Source organism: Physeter macrocephalus, chromosome 18 (assembly GCF_002837175.3).
Source record: "Physeter macrocephalus isolate SW-GA chromosome 18, ASM283717v5, whole genome shotgun sequence".
Lineage (NCBI taxonomy): Eukaryota > Metazoa > Chordata > Mammalia > Artiodactyla > Physeteridae > Physeter > Physeter macrocephalus.
Window position 1 is genome coordinate 30,133,559 of NC_041231.1, and position 18,271 is coordinate 30,151,829.

The 18,271-nt window shown below is 48.2% G+C and overlaps 1 protein-coding gene across 7 annotated transcripts in view; it reads left to right on the plus strand.

Moving 5' to 3' along the window:
- Positions 1-18,271, plus strand: part of PRICKLE2 (prickle planar cell polarity protein 2) — a 343,425-nt gene that overhangs the window by 277,119 nt on the left and 48,035 nt on the right. For 6 of the 7 annotated variants that reach the window (XM_007101290.3, XM_007101292.3, XM_055079949.1 and 3 more), the window contains 5 exons: positions 820-933; positions 3,795-3,932; positions 6,844-7,047; positions 10,446-10,632; positions 15,770-16,642. In XM_007101290.3, coding sequence (XP_007101352.1) covers positions 820-933; positions 3,795-3,932; positions 6,844-7,047; positions 10,446-10,632; positions 15,770-16,642 — 1,516 coding nt within the window. Of the gene's footprint in view, positions 1-144; positions 483-819; positions 934-3,794; positions 3,933-6,843; positions 7,048-10,445; positions 10,633-15,769; positions 16,643-18,271 lie in introns of those variants that run through there. The other variant, XM_007101294.4, reaches the window with a different exon arrangement.

The window sequence follows — 18,271 nt, forward strand, 5'->3', positions numbered from 1 at the left end:
TATAAAGCATACCTTCTGTTTTGGCCAGTTTTTTCCCCTAGTTTTACATGCAGCTGGATGCTAGAATGTCTGTTTTCTTTTCTCAGACAAAATTAGATGTTTGGTGCTTTCCCAAGTAGTTGTTAGGGTTGAATGAGCCTCAGAAATTGTAAGAATATGTCCTAACATCTGTAAACAGGAGCATTCTAGGATGTACCAAAAAAGTCACATTAATGACAATTTTTAATTACACGCTCTGCATCTCGAATTCAGTGACTCTCTCTCTTTTTTTTTTTTTTTTTTTTTGACAGATCTGAGCTGCTGCCTGTCTGTCCTTACAAAAAGCTTAAAACCTAGAGGGCTTTTAATGTAGGTGGAGGCTGAGGGACCCAAGAGTTCTCCGCGCGCCAAAGACTGGTGTTGACTCCAGCGCCAGGGCAGGCGCTGACACATCGCTTTGGCTAGGAAGGCAGGTTACATGCTGGAGACTCACAGAGAAAATGGTAAAGCCAGCTCTCGGGGGAGGCTGCCGAAAAAGCCCTACCCTCCGGGTTCACCAGCATGTTTGCCAAAATCTCTTTTTCTAGGAAAGTTTGCTAGCTTTATTTTTCCCTTACAGAGGGAGGAACAGCCCCAAGACATGGGTGATTTGTGGGACTCTTTCTTCAAGGATGGATTTCTCTGCTTGCAGTGAGAAATTCATATGCCGTTGAGTTTCACGAAGGACGGGGACAGCGGGAAGCAGATGTGTCCTGTTGTGGGAATCATCTCCCCAGGATGTGGAAGTGGGCAGGTGGTTTGAGTAATGGGCGAGTTATCTGTGTGCTTTCCATCCTTCAGGTTCACCAGTACTATAGCTGTCTCCCAGAAGAGAAAGTTCCCTATGTCAACAGTCCTGGAGAGAAACTTCGAATCAAGCAGCTATTACACCAGCTGCCGCCACATGACAATGAGGTAAGGGGCTAGAGGGGCCTTCGGAAGACTTTTCTTAGAACTTTCTGTGAACTGTTACCTTTTTTGTAATCAGAATGCTGCAATCAATGAGATCCCCAACGAAAAACTCTGGCAGTTTAGTTTAGGTTTTAGCTTCCTTAATTAGAACGAAAAGAAACTGTCGGACACCTTCTGGAGAGGGTTACCGAAAAGCAGAATCTCATTATGGACTGGATTCGCCTCTGTGCCTGGCACTACTAGCTATTTGAGGTAACTGGGGAGCACTAAGATATAAAAGTTCAAGTCCAGGTTTTGTTAGTTGAAGGACGTGCGATGCTGGTTGTTAGATGATTGAGATTCCCTGGGCAGTTCAAGGCCGGCACAAACTTTGAGACTCTCTTGAATTTTCAGCATCATTTCTTAGTAAAGGAGTATGTAAGTTTTCCATCTTACACTGTAGTAGAAGTTACATGTCCAGATTTGCAGTTGTGAACATTTGTGTTTTTGTCGTGTCCAGTCCAACTTGGCAAGGTCACCCTTTATACTCTTGAAAGTACGACTCGCAGGCCATCCTTTTTTCTGAACCCAGACACAGGGCACTATAAGCAGGCATTCATTGTCTTTGAACTTAAATTGGTCCTAAAGGGAAATTTGTAAATATGCTTTTAAAAGATCATCCTGCTTGGGAGGTTTAGATTTGCAAACTAGAAATTAATTTTCAAGTATCTGGTTTTTAAAAATAGTGATCCTACAGAATCACATTGTCTGCTTAACTCTGATTGTGTTTTAAAGAAAAACATAACTTTAAGTTGAAAGGAGAAATTTAAAACCCCTTCGGAGAGCTGGACCCCAGCTTTTTACCAACTGCCCCCACCCACAAGCTCAGTCCCTGAGGAAATGAGTGAGTACTTTTTTAGTCTTTATCTTCCCACATTTGAATAAAAGGAATAAATCAAGAGCCTCAAAAGAGAATTTGAATAAGTAGAGCAAAAGCTTAAAAACTGAAGCATCTCCCTAGAAAGACAGTCACAATTCCCTTTCCTATTGTTTATTTCAGACTTCATAAAATACATTTAAATAATGCTTTCTCCTTTAAAGAGGAGAGCAAGCATTGTAACCCGATGACCGGTTAACTAATTTGGAATTGAAAATGTGGGTTTTTACAATCAGGAGGGGTGTCCCTTTCTTTCAAAGCATGTCCATAAATTGTCAGTGGTGTAACCATATATTCTGGGCTGTTCAGGTCATTGCAGTTCTTTCTCCACACGAAGACTTTTTTTATTTTTTTTTTTAACATTTTTTTACTTGATAGAGGGAAGGGATCTGCTCTTTTCTGCTTTTTAATGATTAATTCTGTTTATGGTTAACTGTGGTTTCATGAAAAGAGACCCTTTAAATTTCGTCTTCCTGTTGGTGAGAATTGCTTACATGTGACCCAGTAGACAGATTTGCCCATTTGACATGGCCTTTTTAAGGACAAAGGGTGAATCTAAAGTAAATATTTGATCATTCTCTTTTTCACCCGGATTAGACAATTTTGGTGTATACAGCTGCAGTGGTTTTCAAACTAGTCCTGGTTCAAAGGTTTCCCTTTAACCATCTGTAGGACAAATCATCGGGGCAAGTCGGTTAAACTTGCTGATGCTCAGATTATTCTAAAGTAAGATGGGGTGGGATTAGAACCATGTTTCCCGAAGTGTAGCAGATTCATGACTTTGGTTGGTACATGGCCATGGCAATAAATAATATTGAACCACATAATGAGAGACTCACTACCTTTTCAATTGCATTTCATTCCTTGTGACTGAGTTGTCAAGGGGGAAATTTTAGTTTGTGGGGAGCAGGTATCTCACACCTCTCCAACTCCTGCTAGTTTCCATTTTTAAGTAACAGCATTAAGAACCTCTGTTTCAGAATCTCCGACAAGCAAAAGTAGCCAGCTAGAATCCAGCAGTGTGGTTTTGTTTTCAGTCTCGTATTTAGTTTTATGGTCACTCTGTTTTTCACAAGTGATATTGCTGTTCTATTTTTAGTCATAATATACTTTCTTTTCAAGTAAATGTATTCAAGTAAAAAAAATGAGTCAGTTTTTAAAACAGTATTAAGTAAACAATAGTTCAAGGTTACAGCAAAATTCCCAAGGTGTGCATAAATAAAAGAGAGGATGGGAAATAGCAGATCTGAATATCTGTAATGCCCCTCCCTTAATTCTGTGAGTTTCTGTGTCAGACAAGAAAGAAAATATCTTATGCAAGTTGATGCATTAACCGAAGCCCAGCGGGCAGTCCTGTCCCTGCTACACACAGATAAACACGCAAGGACTTCCATGAAGTAACACAGCTAGCGCTGGACCCACTCCTCAGCCTCACGCCTTTGGTGCCCATCTCATTTTGGGAGACAGAAGCTGTGAGCACGTTGACCACGCTTCTGGCTCGTTGGCCCAGAGCCGTTCTTTGGCGTCAAGGATCGTTTCCATGGGCCCATGGAGGTGGAAGTGTCACGATCAATTTGAAGATCCAGATCACTTGGAAAGAAGGAGAAGGTCCCAGATCTTGACTAGCAGCAAAGCTATCCCAGATGGTATGGCTCTTAGTGTGGTGAGCAGAGTGGAGCAGTGAGAGGGTGAGAGGGACACTTACAGACCACTGGCCTGCCCAAGAATGGGGCTCTGGAGTTTGGAGCCTTTAGGAAGCTCTTCTCATGGTCAGCAATCTCAGGTAGAGACTCACTTAAATAGCCCCCCAGCCTGGTGGTGTTCAAGGGCCCACAAGGACTGTGAAACCAAATGGGAGTGTGTCTAATGAGCACAGTCTGAGGCCTGGGCTTCAGGAAGCCTCAGGAGCAAGGGTGACCCGTCCGTGGCGTCCTCTGTGTCTGTCCAGGTTCGCTACTGCAACTCCCTGGATGAAGAAGAGAAGAGAGAGCTGAAGCTCTTCAGCAACCAGCGGAAACGTGAAAACCTGGGTCGCGGCAATGTCAGGCCCTTCCCGGTCACCATGACAGGAGCGATCTGCGAACAGGTGAGCGTGGGTTCCGAGGCGTGCCGAGGGGATTGCTCTGGCATCCTTTCACTCATGCATCCAACAGTTATTTTACTGAGAACCTACTTCGTAGGCCTGGGGGATACAGCCATGAACAAAAGATTTGAAAGCTTGATCTTGCCCCCTGTAAGGAGTTCTGTTCTAGGGGAGAAGTCAGACAGTAACATAAATGAGATAGAAGACATTCAGTGGGGAAGGGGGTTCATGGTGGGAGTGTGCAGTGGTTGCAGTTTTCAGTAAAGTGACTGGGAAGGCCCCGCAAAGACATGCAGGAACTGAGGGGGAGTGAGTCATGCAGATGGCGGAATGGGGGGGTGGCTAAGGGAACGACAAGTTCAAAGGCCCTGTGGCAGGAGCCATTTCCATTCTGTTGGAGGAACAGCAGGTTGGCAAGTGTGGCAGGGCAGAGGGGATAAAGAAGAGAATGAGTAGGTGAAGTCAGGTTTCTCGGAGGGTTGGGTAAGCCACTGGAAGGAGATAGGGAGCCATTGGAAGGATGTGAGCAGAGGAGTATGACATGATGGAATCACATCTCAAAAACGAGTCCTTTAGAAAGTGGAATTTGCCTGGACCATGGGTCAGCCTCTTTCCCAGGGTCATCCCAGGACCAGTGCCATTTAAACAGGTGGTAAATGGTCCTCTCCTTGGATTTGAGGGTTCTTTAGCACAGTGCATGAAGCCCCCTGCATTCTTTCTAAGACCTCACTGAGTCGAAAGTCTGGATTTGTTTTTTCTTCGACTCCCCTGTAGAGTGCTCCGGGCATGGTGGAGGAGGGTTTTCAAGAAAGCAGCGTGGGAATCCAGCCTGCCTGGGTTCACCCTGCCCCACCTCTTGACCTCCAAAAGCCTTCTGGTGCTGATGGTCATATTTTGGACACATCTCTTAGCCCTGCTGCTAAGAGAGTAGCCCCATGTAACTCCTTAAGTGCTTTGGGGACCCATTCACATACTGAAAATACGTGAACTGGATTGATGAAGAGAAGGCAAGATAACTACCTGAGCGGAGGAGATACCACGTGGGGGCCCTTTTGGGGGATTTCAGGGGGATCGTGTGGGAAGGCTCAGGTGGATGGAATGGAGATGCTACTTAACAGGGGAGCCAGAGGACCACAGATTTGGCAGTCGGATGGGGTCTTCATCCTTGACACCTGCCCCTGAGCTGTAGGTGGTCAGAGGTTAAGATGTGAGATTCTGTGTGCTCAGTTCAGGGCCTCTACCACTCTCGGGTCATTCTTGACCTGTCCAGGCGGACTTCCCTAAGACAATGGGAAGGTTGGGTGTTTCATGGGCAGGTGTCAGGAGTGGCATGGAAGAGTGACGAGAGCCTGGAGGCAGAAAGACATAAGATTGACTCATGTTTCTGCCACATGGCAGTGACCATGTTACTTTTCCTAATGGTTTTGCTGCAAAATGGGAATAACAAATGCCTAGGTCATAGAATCATGGTGAGGATTCACTGGGATTCCGTGTTGTTAAAGTAATTAAACAAGGAGGCCACTGGACTGGGGTGGCTCTAATGCCTCGGTAGCCTGTTATCAGCAGACCAAAACCTAAAGCAGTCAGGGCAGTGGAATCCGAGAAAATGAAACTGAACAACCAATCGCGAGCAGCCAGCCAGGCTTTCCCAAGTAAGGGGACCGCTTAATCTCTAGTCCCTGAAATACTTTCCTCACTTTGCTTCCATGTCTTCTCTATAAAAATCTCTCCCCGGGCTCGTGTCCTCGTAGTGCTCCCAGCCGCCTGTAGTTTGATGCTCGCAGCCCAGTTCGAATCGGTGTTGGAGCAAATAAACTGGAAAACTTGAGTGTGCCTCAGTTTCTCTTTTAGCAGTATGCATACCTCAGCTCTACCAACGTTAGCACAGAAGGCAGGGGTAGCGCTTTCCATAACGTAATGTCTCTCTTATGTCTGGTCACTCGCGTGAATGAGGCCCCAGAGACTATTCCATGAGACCTTGACTTTATTTTCTGTGAAGCATCACAACCCTTCTGATGGCCAAGGTGTGGGAAAGGTTTGGAGGTCGCTTTTCTCCTCCTTGGACGTTGCCCCCAGAGCTCAGCCACTCACGTGGAGCCGTGGTGCTGGACCCTGAGGCTGGGAACCTCAGGCCAACACCGTGGTCAGCAGAGAGCCTCCCCCCGGACCTGTGACCTCACACTTCACTCCTCCCTCAAAGACTGCACCGTATTCATTTTATCCCAAGCGCAGCTGGAAGCATGGGTCATCAGGGACTCTGCCTTGTTCCTTTCTGGGTAGGGGAAGGAACTTTGGAAATGAGTGAGAAGCTCGGGAAGGGGAGAAAGCAGAAGCCCTTTCCATAGTCTGGCTTTAAGGAGTGGTACCTTTTCAATCGGGACTGTGTAAAAAAAATGGTAGGGGAAGCAGGCCAAAAGCATCCCTGAAAGGCTTCTAGGGAAGATGGTTAAAGGTGGGCATATTTTTATGAACCCACTCCCCTACCGTCCGAAGTGTAGACCTCCACGTCCTCCCAGAGGCCCTCCAAACCCCCTCCCCACTCACCCATCACCCAAACCCTGCACAGCCTACTCCTTCTAGCAGTAATCCTGGCTGGGCCTCTGGAGGGAGTTGGCAGTATCTAAAAGATAATGAGACCTCCTGCTGGCAGACTTTTCCTTTCTCTCCCACCTTTGGGATGGCTTATTTTCTCAGTGATAGGATCTTCCTCGTGTTGGCCCGAGGAGGGGCAGTGAGGGAAGGACAAGAAAACCCTGCCTGCCTGTGTGTAGAGCAGGTAGCACAGTAACTGATTTGCAAGTAAGCGCTCAGTCACCAGCTAGTGACGCCGGCGCTGGTCGTGTATCCTCCCCGCGTGGCGCTGAGAGACGGGGCGCCGGTGTGCCTCCTACTGACGTTTCTGTTCGCCTCGCAGTGCGGAGGCCAGATCAACGGCGGGGACATTGCTGTGTTTGCATCGCGCGCCGGACACGGTGTCTGCTGGCACCCACCCTGCTTTATCTGCACTGTCTGCAACGAGCTCCTGGTGGATTTGATCTACTTTTACCAAGATGGGAAGATATACTGTGGCAGGCACCACGCGGAGTGCCTGAAGCCGCGCTGCGCAGCCTGCGACGAGGTCAGAGTCCCCTCCGCTCCCTGGGTTACAGCGTAGCCAGCACGTTGTCCTGTGGTTCCTGCATGGAAGAAAACCATAGGCCACTCCCCTCCCCTCTTATATTAACCCTTTCAAAAATGAAGCCCCACCATCCCTCGTTGCTAGAATGTCCAGGACTGTGACCTGCTTTACTGAATGTGACAGTCTCATGGGCCACTAGGTGGGAAGACAGTTTCTATGGGCTGAGGACATTCCCAGGGGCACTAGGTCAGTTCAGAACTCTAATAAAAAAAAAAAAAAAAAAGGCTTTGTGCAATTTGAGATTTCAGCCCAAATCCCAGGAAGTAATCATCATCAGTAATAGTGTGTCATTTATCTTAAAATCTTGGGTTTCCTGAGATTCGATGGGACAGATTGGTTTGAGAAGACAAGAAAATGGGTAGCATGATTTGATTCTCCCACAGTTTACAAAAGGTCTGATGAGGATTCAGGGGGCAGATGGCTACTCCATCTGGATACCTCTGCCCCACACTCTAAGCGGTACTTGAATTTGCTTTTCCGAGTAAGAAAGCAGTCCGGACACAAGGTTCGTACCTGGTGTTTTCTCCCAGCAGAAGCACACCTAGGTGTGATCTGGGAGCTGAAAGATAGAAAACCTGGTTTAGCTTAAAAGTTGGGGGCAGAAAGGAGAATGTTCTAAACCTGACTGATTTTATGGGACAAATTAGGGGAAAGATCTTGGACAGGGGTTTCTTCCTGCATAAAGTAGGTTTTTGGTTCTTTCCGACCCTATAACCATCAATGTGGGACCCTGAAAATAACACTCCTCCTTTTCATCCAGAGTCCCCTATTACCATGGGTATTTCTTCCTTAAAAGCTGCCATTCAGAGACTCACTCTTCTAGGAGGAAGTCAATTGGCCTGATCTAACCTGGATTCTAATGCTACCAGTGATATTCAAGAGACCCTCTGGGCAGGTAGTTGGTCCAGGTCTAGTGATTCTGGGCAGCCCCTTTACCTGCCTGCCTCAGTTTCCACATCTGGAAATTGTTGCTCATGATACTTACTATTATCTAATGGCAAATAGAATAGGATGATTAAAGTGTTTTGAAATTTTTGCTTATTGAGATCTTATTCATACAGCCTAAGATTTACTCTTTGAACGTGTACAATTCAGTGGTTTTTAGTGTATTCGCAGAGTTGGACAACCATCACTACTGCCTAATTCCAGATCATTTTCATCATCGAAAAAGAAACACCAGGTCCATTAGCAGTCACTCCCCTTTTCCCCTCCCTCTAGCCCGTGGCAACCACTAATCTAGTCTCTGTCCCCATGAATTTACATATTCCAGACATTTCATTCATATAAGTGGATTAATGCAGCATATGACCTTTTGTGTCTGGCTTTGTTCACTTAGCGCAGTGTTTATGCGGTTAACCCGAGTTTCCAGCATGTATCAGTGCTTTCCTTTTCATGGCTGAATAATAACCAGTTGTGTGTACATATCACCTTTTGTCTAGCCATTTATTCATTGATAGACATTTACATTGTTTTCACTTTTTGACTGTTATGCACAATGCTGCTACGAATATTGATATACAGGCTTTTGTGTGGACATATGTTTTCTGTTCTCTTGAGTATATACCTAGGAGTGGAATTGATGGGTCATACGGTAGTTCTGTGTTTAACTTTTTGAGGGAATCTAAACTGTTGTCAAGCGGAGCTACACCATTTTACATTCCCACTATCAATGAATGAAGATTCCAGTTTCTCACATTCTCCTCAATTCTTGTCTTTTTCATTATGGTCACCTTAGTTGGTATGAAGTGACATCACGTGGTGGTTTTGATTGGCTTTTCCTTAATGGCTTATAACGTTGAGCTTTTTTAAAAAATGTATTTATTGGCTATTTGCATATCTTCTTTTTGGGAGAAATGTCTAGTCAAATCTTCTGCCTATTCACTTGGGTGATTTTCTTTTTCTTGTGGCTTTGTAAGGGTTGTTTATATATTCTGGATACTAATCCCTTATCAGATATGTGAATTGCAAGTATTTTCTCCCATTCTGTAGTTATATTTTCACTTTCTTGATGATGTCCTTTGAAGCATGAAAGTTTTTTATTTCAGTGAAATCCAACTTTTATTTTTTCTTTTGTTGTCTATGCTTTTAGTGGTCGTAGCTAAGAAACCATTGTCTAATTGCCTGATCCAAGTTCATGAAAATTTACACCTGTGTTTTCTTCTAAACATTTTATAGTTTTTTCCTCTTACATTTAGGTCTTTGATCCCTTTTGAGTTAATTTTTATATGTGGTGTGAGGTAGGGGTTAAAATTCATACTTTTGCATGTGGCTATTCAGTGGTCCCAGACAGATTTGTTGAAGAGACTATTCTTTCTTCCATCAAATGTCCTTGTCTGGGCTTCCCTGGTGGCGCAGTGGTTGAGAGTCCGCCTGCCGATGCAGGGGAGGCAGGTTCGTGCCCCAGTCCAGGAGGATCCCACGTGCCGTGGAGCGGCTGGGCCTGTGAGCCATGGCCCCTGAGCCTGCATGTCCGGAGCCTGTGCTCCACAGCGGGAGAGGCCACGACAGTGAGAGGCCCGCGTACCGCAAAAAAAAACGCGTCCGGAGCCTGTGCTCCACAGCGGGAGAGGCCACGACAGTGAGAGGCCCGTGTACCGCAAAAAAAAAAAAAAAAAAAAAAAAGTCCTAGTCACCCTTGTCAGTAATCAATTGGCCATAAATGCTTGAGCTTATTTCTGCCTTGATTACTGTAGTCTGCAGTAAGCTCTTAAATCTGTGCTTTGAAATTGTAAAAAACTCTGTCTTGGGGTCAAAACACAAAGCCTTCTGAGGGCTAGACAGTTATCGTAAAATGAAGGTGACTCATTTTAAGGTAACAGTGAGTGGTTAAAAAAAAATGACACGCTACAGAACTCATCACTCATCTGAAAGCAGCAACCTCTTATTGTTGCCATGCAAGAAGGTGTAGCACACATTGCCAAACATTGTATTTTCAAAAGAGAAACCAGGATTCCAGGTGTTTATATGACATTTCTCATTTTAAAAAAATATTGTATATAAGCCAGATTAAATCGATAGGGCCAAAGTGCCCATGAGCTGTCAGTTTTTAGTCCTGCTTTATATTCTTTAGGGTAGAATGTTCTTTGTCTTTCTACAATATGGTTAAATTAATCACCGGCCAGGCCAGAAACTGTTTAATTGTGCTTTAGGCAAATCCACACATGGGAACTGATATAGATAGAGAATAAACATACACACATAGATTTTCTGTTTAATGATTGGTGGACAGGACCTATTTTCCTACCCTTCCAGTTTGGGGCCCTCAAGGCTTTCCTCCTTTAAAGTACATTCTCATGGCTGGCTCTTATCCACTGACCATTTGGCTTCTCCATCTCCAGATCATCTTTGCGGACGAATGCACAGAAGCTGAGGGGCGACACTGGCACATGAAACACTTCTGCTGCTTCGAATGCGAGACAGTGCTGGGCGGCCAGCGCTACATCATGAAGGAGGGAAGGCCCTACTGCTGCCACTGCTTCGAGTCCTTGTACGCAGAATATTGCGACACCTGTGCCCAGCACATAGGTGAGGCAACTCTTGGTGCTCAGCTTGGTCCTGCTCTGACTGGGTCTGCTTTGTGTCTGGTATAGTTAGAATCCCTTTGGTTGCAAGTGATAGAAACCCAACTGATACTACCTTAAGTGACAAAGGAAATTTCTTGGCTCAGTGTACCAGAAAAGCCAAGAAGGAAATTAGTTTCAGTTAAGGATGGTTCAAGGATTCAAAGTCTGGTTCTTTTTTTCCCCCTCTGTGTCTCAGCTCAGTTTGCTTTCCCTTGGCATCATTTGGAAGCAAGCTGCCTTCGCAAGGTGGCCAAGATGACCCCCCAGCTACACTTAGTCTTAGCACTGGTATTCTCTAAAAGGATGGGATCGTGTCTTTTCCAGTATCCAAGTCAGGTCCTCCAAATAGGAATGCTGTAGCCCCTCATTTGGTCATCTGTTCCATCCTGGAAAGAAAAGAACAGGGAGTTCCCATTGGTCTGCCTGAATCATAGACCCACCCCCAAGGTATACAGTCCCACTACCAAAGGGAGGAGGAGGAGAAGTCTCAGAGGAAAATACAAACAGATGTCTTCCACAGCCTCCTCGGAAAACCTCGGGGGTCACCAGAGGGAGGAAACAAAGCAGTCCTCTTGGTAGGAAGAGATAGTCAAGGAAACCAAATGGTTTCTGGCATGCATGTCTTTAAAAAAAATCAGCAAAAGCTGACCCAGCCAAAAACAAAGTGAGAGAACCCCAAATAGCTCAGAAGCTATAAACTCCCCAAAGAAGTGGCAGATATGAGATGGTGAAAATCATTTTCCCGTTTCAAGTAACTGATTTGTTCAGCCCTTCAACGCTGTTCCCAATCATGCTGCATCTGTAGCTTCTTATTCAGCTCTCCTATTCTGGCACCTTGAGAATGAGCTGCCCTTTAAAAAGAAAATAAAAAGTTGGCAGCAGATGAATGTCTTTGAGACCAGCAGCCTGATCTTCCTGTGGCTTGTGCAATTGCAAGAAATCTGCTCAGAGGCTGCCAGCTTCTTACCTGTAGTTGGGAGATATGGAGATAATCAGTTTGAGAGCCTGTTGTGCCCCGCTTGGAGGCATCTGCTCTATGCCTAGTGGTCCTTTGTCGTTGAGTCCATCCCGTGGACTCAGGCCCACTTCTGTGGAGCCCTTCTGTGCTGGAGTCCCTGCCAGGCCCAGGGTGGAGCCTTGCTGTGCCGACCTTGGTCCAGCAGCGTTCCCTTCTGGGGGCTGGGATGTTGTGAAAATACCCTTAACCCCAACCCCTAAAAACCTCCCCCTCTCACAGCCTGATGCATTTCTCACAGGGTCAAAGAGATGAAACAGACATACTTCCCTTTATTCTAAGAGCTAGGAAATGAGCTTGATTTGGACAGGTGGTGGGGCAGGTGAGGAAGGGCGAGGGGTGGGACTCGATCAGGGGAAATGGTGTGAGGTGCTGACCCAGCACTGCTCACTGTGGCTTCTGGGTCTGCAGGGAGGTGCCTGCTCAGCTGAGAGAGGCTGAGTATAGACAGCTTACCTATGGCAGCCGCACCCCCTGCTTGTTAGTATTTCTATTTCTTCTGTCCCTTTCCATTGAGGCTTAAGAATCTCTCCAGAAACTGCCACTTAGAATTTTTGCTCAGTAGCTTGGACAAGAGAAAATATGTCACCGCAGCATGTACACCTCAGAAGTTCCCTGTTTTCTTCTGTTTCTGTCTTCTTTTTAGCTTTGATTGGCATTCCCTTCTCCTTCCCTCTGAAAGCCATAAAAAGGCATCAGTGCTTTACCAGAAAAGGGGACCACTGTGGCCTGCAGTATTATCACTGCTGTGGTTAAAATGCTATCCCTGATTTTTCTTTTCCTAAATCCACTTTTCTGTACAACATACTTTTCCTGCAGCAGAGAAAGGGTATGCTCTGTATGTCACACATACCGCAGTGTCTGGGTGCTTTGCTCTGACTATATTATCCAAATATTCCCTATTTATACAGCCACAGCTACTCAGTGTGGACCCTACAGCAGGAAGCCGTTGCCAGGGCAACGGTACTTTTGCCTGCTCACAGCAGAGTAAACAGTCCTATAAACATACCAAGGCTGTAGCAGCAGTAGACACAGACACCCTCAGAGAAGTACTTAAAGGGCTTAGGGAGGGAATAAAAAAGGAACGCTTAGATGTGGAATGGCCGAGCCCTTTTCCAGATGTTTAGAGTTCAGGAGCAGTTCAGAGCACCATCTGACATCGTTGATGTTTATCAGGGACCACGTCTCACTGCCTGCTGGGCCGCTTTGGAACATGCCTCCCCCTCCACTCTCCCTACCGCGGCCCGGCCTTCTGTGAGGCCCCCATCCCCAGAACTAGGCCCCCGCTGCCGCATCTGAGTATGTTTCCTCGCAGGAGCACAGAGAGGCCGCTGGTGGAGGAACAGCCCGTAGGAACTGGACTTGCTGCACCCCTCTGACAGGCAGTGGATAAGGCTGCAGCTGCTTGGGATGCTGTGCTGAGTTGGAGCTCACAGTGAGGACCCAGCGCAGCTGGGATGTCAGTGGAAGCTCTCTGGAGGAGAGGGGACAGGGGAGAGGGGAGGGAGGACCGAGCCATCCTCAGAGTTCTTTCTTGGACAGCATCCAGGTAGCGGCCCTCAGAGCAGAGAGGGAGACAGGCATTGAGACCTAATAAAAACTCAAGAAGAGGGCTGGGAAGAGGTAGCAGAGCACTCACTGCATCTTAACTCAGTCAGTTCTCAAGCAACCCTCTGAAGTAAGTACTATTATTATCCCTGTTTTATTGTGGAGAAGACTCAGGCACAGAGACATGAAGCCACTTGCCTAGGGTCACACAGCCCAACAGCGGCCCAGCCAAGCTTGGAACCGAGCTGACGGGCTTCAGCATGTTTACAACCAGCTGGCGTGGCGTGGGGCTGCGATTTGAAGTTGGGTTTATCTGAATCCTGATGGCTTACTCTTAACTACCAGGGAGTTCGGCCTGCCTGTGCTGCCTGCCCCTGCTTCCCCCGGCAGCCTGACAGAGGAGAAAATGGTTTTGGAGCCCCAGCTTTGGGCCTGCTGTCTCTAGCCCCTCCCCTGCCATTTCTCACTCCTCCTGGGAATGCGGCGCTGAAAGCGAGTTGATTCAGTGTCCCTCTGATCTTGGAGTGACCCTTGTGGTTGCTCCTGTCCCGCTAAAAATCCCCTCTTGGTCCCTAGGGCCTGACTCCTGAATAAACAGAGACCCCTTAGTTCAGGGAGGAGCTCCTAGGAGAAGAATTTCCCTTATGCTTCTCTCTCCCTGGGCTCCAGGGACATAAAGGGAAGTGAGGGGTACGCAGGGAGGGCCCGGAGAGGCTGCTGTGCCATTTGCCTTTTGTTCTTGCCCTTCTCCTTTCCCCTGTTTCTTGTTCACAGCCTCTCTAGACAATTATCTAGAGGTTACTCTTGGAAAGTTCAGACTCAGGATTCTCTCAGCCAACAAAGGTGAAAGTTCACATTGGTACTGCCTTTCGGGAGAGGCATTGATCGCTAGACCTTAGGATTCTTGCAGAGGTCCCTTCCCATCCCACAGTCACTGCTGGGTCTGCATTTTCAGCAGACTCTCCCTACGGGAGGTTGGGAGGTGGGTCCCACAGCTCCCGGCTCCCGTTCTCCCCGTTTAGCAACTGCTGTCAAAAGAGAGTCTCAGGGCTTCCCTGGTGGCACAGTGGTTGAGAGTCCGCCTGCCGATGCAGGGGACACGGGTTTGTGTGCCCCGGTCCGGGAGGATCCCACATGCCGCGGAGCGGCTGGTCCCGTGAGCCATGGCCGCTGAGCCTGCGCGTCCGGAGCCTGTGCTCCGCAACGGGAGAGGCCACGACAGTGAGAGGCCCGCGGACCGCAAAAAAAAAAAAAAAAAAAAAAAAAAAAGTCTCCCTGTGTTGCTTTCTTAGCAACGGTCCCAGGTGACTCTCGCTTTGGCCCGGTGCAGGTCAGGTGCCCACCCTTGAACTAGTAACTGGGCTGGGAGATATGGTGTTTTTACTGGCCAGTGCTGGTCCAGGTGTGGCTTTAGCCCCGCCCAAAGCTCATGGCCCAAGGGTGGCAGGGAGATGGTGTCCCACGGGGAAGTTAAGTCCTGTAACCAGAAGAGGGCAGAAGAGACTCTGAGACACTAAGAGGGGCTATGGGAGGTTCCCAGAAGCAGGTGTAACAATATTATGTAAACGAGACACAGCCCGGGCACTGGACAGAAGTTACGGAAAGGATATGCATGCTTATGGTGAGGTGATGTCTTTGACAGACTACATCCAAGTTTTTCCTTACCATGAGCTGAAGTCCACTTTTTTCCTTTCCACTAAACTGCTAAAGTAATTACCCTTTGGAATGCTAGGCACTGGTGATGGAATTCAATTCATTCATCCATTCCACACATGAAGAGCCCCTATGATGTACCGGGCCATGTTCCTGGAGATACCCCAGAAACTTCATCGTACAGCTTCACTTTTAGTAATTAACACATGCACGTATGTAGTGGCTCAGTGTCGAGCAGTATTCATGCTGTGAGGAAAATACAGCAGGTAAGGGTGGAGAGTGGTGGAGAGTAGCTTTTAGGGTGGACGGGAAGACTTCTCCATGGAGCTGCCGTTTGAGCAGACCCCTAAGTAGACTGAAAGAGATGATTATCTAGGTCATGGTTAGGAACAAGACTTCCTGGGAATAGATCTCGTCTATGATTTCTAGCTCCTTTACATTAGGCAAGTTATTTAACCTCCTCTGCCTCTGTTTTCTCCTCTGAAAAATGGACGTAATATTAGAAACTTACCTCATACAGTTGAGAGGTTAAGTGAGTTTACATACATGCAAAGCATTTAAAGCAGTGCTCTCACACCCTAGTATCGTTATTGCTGTTTATCTGGAAGAATGTGCCCCAGGCAGGATTCATGGACAGGCCATTTGGATTTAGTTTCTCTGCACTCAGAGCAAATGAGTTAAGAAGGACCTGAATGGGTAGAACAAGGGGGCTGTCATAATAGGACATGACTGCTATTTACACGGGGGCCTGATCGTTGATTTATTGACATTTTATTCTGCTGCATCTGGAAGCCTGAGCCAAACCAGGGTGCTGTGTGTTTTATGTCATAATGTAATACTCTGAGCAGCTCGTCAGCCTCTTCCTTGTCTCTTCTTTTCCCAGGAATCGACCAAGGTCAGATGACCTACGACGGCCAACACTGGCATGCCACTGAGACCTGTTTCTGCTGTGCTCACTGCAAGAAGTCCCTCCTGGGGCGGCCATTCCTCCCCAAGCAAGGCCAGATCTTCTGCTCACGGGCCTGCAGTGCCGGGGAGGACCCCAATGGCTCTGACTCTTCTGATTCAGCCTTCCAGAACGCCCGGGCCAAGGAGTCCCGGCGCAGCGCCAAAATCGGCAAGAACAAGGGCAAGACAGAGGAGCCCATGCTGAACCAACACAGCCAGCTGCAGGTGAGTTCCAACCGACTGTCGGCTGACGTGGACCCCCTGTCGCTGCAGATGGACCTGCTCAGCCTGTCCAGCCAGACACCCAGCCTCAACCGGGACCCCATCTGGAGGAGCCGGGACGAGCCGTACCATTACGGGAACAAGATGGAGCAGAGCCAGTCGCAGAGCCCCTTGCAGCTTCTCAGCCAGTGCAACATCAGAACCTCCTACAGTCCGGGAGGGCAAGGGGCCGGGGCCCAGCCCGACATGTGGGCCAAGCACTTCAGCAACCCCAAAAGGAGCTCATCGCTGGCCATGAAGGGGCACGGTGGCAGCTTCATCAAGGAATGCCGAGAAGACTATTACCCGGGAAGGCTGAGGTCCCAGGAGAGCTACAGTGATATGTCCAGCCAGAGCTTCAGCGAAAACCGAGGCAGCATCCAAGTCCCCAAATACGAGGACGAGGAGGAAGAGGAGGGGGGCATGTCCACTCAGCAGTGTCGGACCCGTCATCCGATCAGTTCCCTGAAATATACCGAGGATATGACGCCCACAGAGCAGACCCCGCGGGGCTCCATGGAATCGCTGGCCCTGTCTAACACAACAGGTAAGTTCTGTTTACCTGGAACACAGCGAGCGGACTCTCGGGGTGACCTGATGCCGGTCCTCAAGATTTGCGCGTTGTGCCCGCCGTGTGCTCTCATCCACCGGGTCGATGAGGAAGGTGAACCCAAGTGTCGATGGCCTCTGTCTTTGACTGGATTCCCTTTAAGCAGAGCCTGAGGCAGGGATTAGGGTGCCTGAGATGTGTTGAGGTCATGCTCCCAAGGAAGGGGAGTGAGAGAAACAGGCTAGAGCGGGGGGAGGAGCCAAGTGAAGAATGATGTCTGGGCTGGAGTCTAGCTTCAGCCTGAGCCCACAGGGCGCCCTGGGGGATGAGTTGTACCAGGCGGTTGGTTCCTTCTTGGGACAAAGGGGCTGACGTTTTGCATCACCGTGTCAGTCATTGGCCCTGGGCTGCTGGAGAGTGACCTGGGGATAAGGATGTGGATGTGGGCATGGGGGCAAGACAGCTCCCGTCAGCCAAAGGCAGCATTCAGGAGAAGGGGTGGCAGTGAGCTGGAGGGCGGTACTCATGAAACGGGGTGCTGCCTGGGACATCAAAGCATCCATGACAGCTTCCATGGCTGTTCTGAACCCCAGTATCTCATTAGGGAGCTGGTTTTAATGTGTAGATAAAGATGAAAGAAATGGTGGTGGACAAGGAGAAGGCAGGCAGGCAGGCCGAGAAGGACAGAGGTGTTGGGAAAGACAGACCAACAGACACTCCACTGACTGTTCTGGCCAACCAAATTTTCCAGCTGTTTTCCGTACATGTGAAGACAATGTCCGTGTCCTCTAAGATGGCACTACTCTAAGTGTAATCTGAGGATCGGGGCTGTCCGCAGTGCACCCCGAGATAAGTACTGAGGTTGACAGCGTTTAGAGACTCTTAGAGCAGTCTGACATTGCTGTGACATCCAAGTGCACATCCAGTGGGCTCGTCGTATGGATCCAGGTGCAGACCACTCAGGGTGTTGTAGACCCACGGGCGAGTTGTCTGTGGCAAGTGCTGGGTATGAGTCCTGCTTAGGTGGGTCACATATCAGGCCGCCACAGTGGACTGAAAATTTAAAAACTGGTCCTTCACTACAGATAGCTTGGGAAATGCTGCTCTAAGGTGCACTAAGTGTCTCTGCCCCTTGTTGGCAGGACACCGAGGAGGGAGAAGCACTTCTATCCCTTACAGTAGAGATTCCCAGAGTCTAATGTGTCTGTCTGGGTGGAGAATGTGACAACCTGATGCACATCAGCCCTGGGTGGAGGGACGGCCACCACTCAGCTCCAGTTGCCACTTGCAGGGATGTTTATTTATTCAACTAAGAGTGATAGAGCTCTTGCCATGTGCCAAACATTGTTCCAAGCCCTTGATAAATATTCACTCACTTAATTAAATCATCACAACCCTTTGAAAGGTACTCTAAAATTCTCACTTCAGAGTTGAAGAAACTGAGGCACAGAGAGGTTGAAGGACTTGCCCTAAGTCACCCAGCTTTTTTTTTTTTTTTTTTTTTTTTTTTTTGCGGTACGCGGGCCTCTCACTGCTGCGGCCTCTCCCGTTGCGGAGCACAGGCTCCGGACGCGCAGGCTCAGCGGCCATGGCTCACGGGCCCAGCGGCTCCGCGGCATGTGGGAT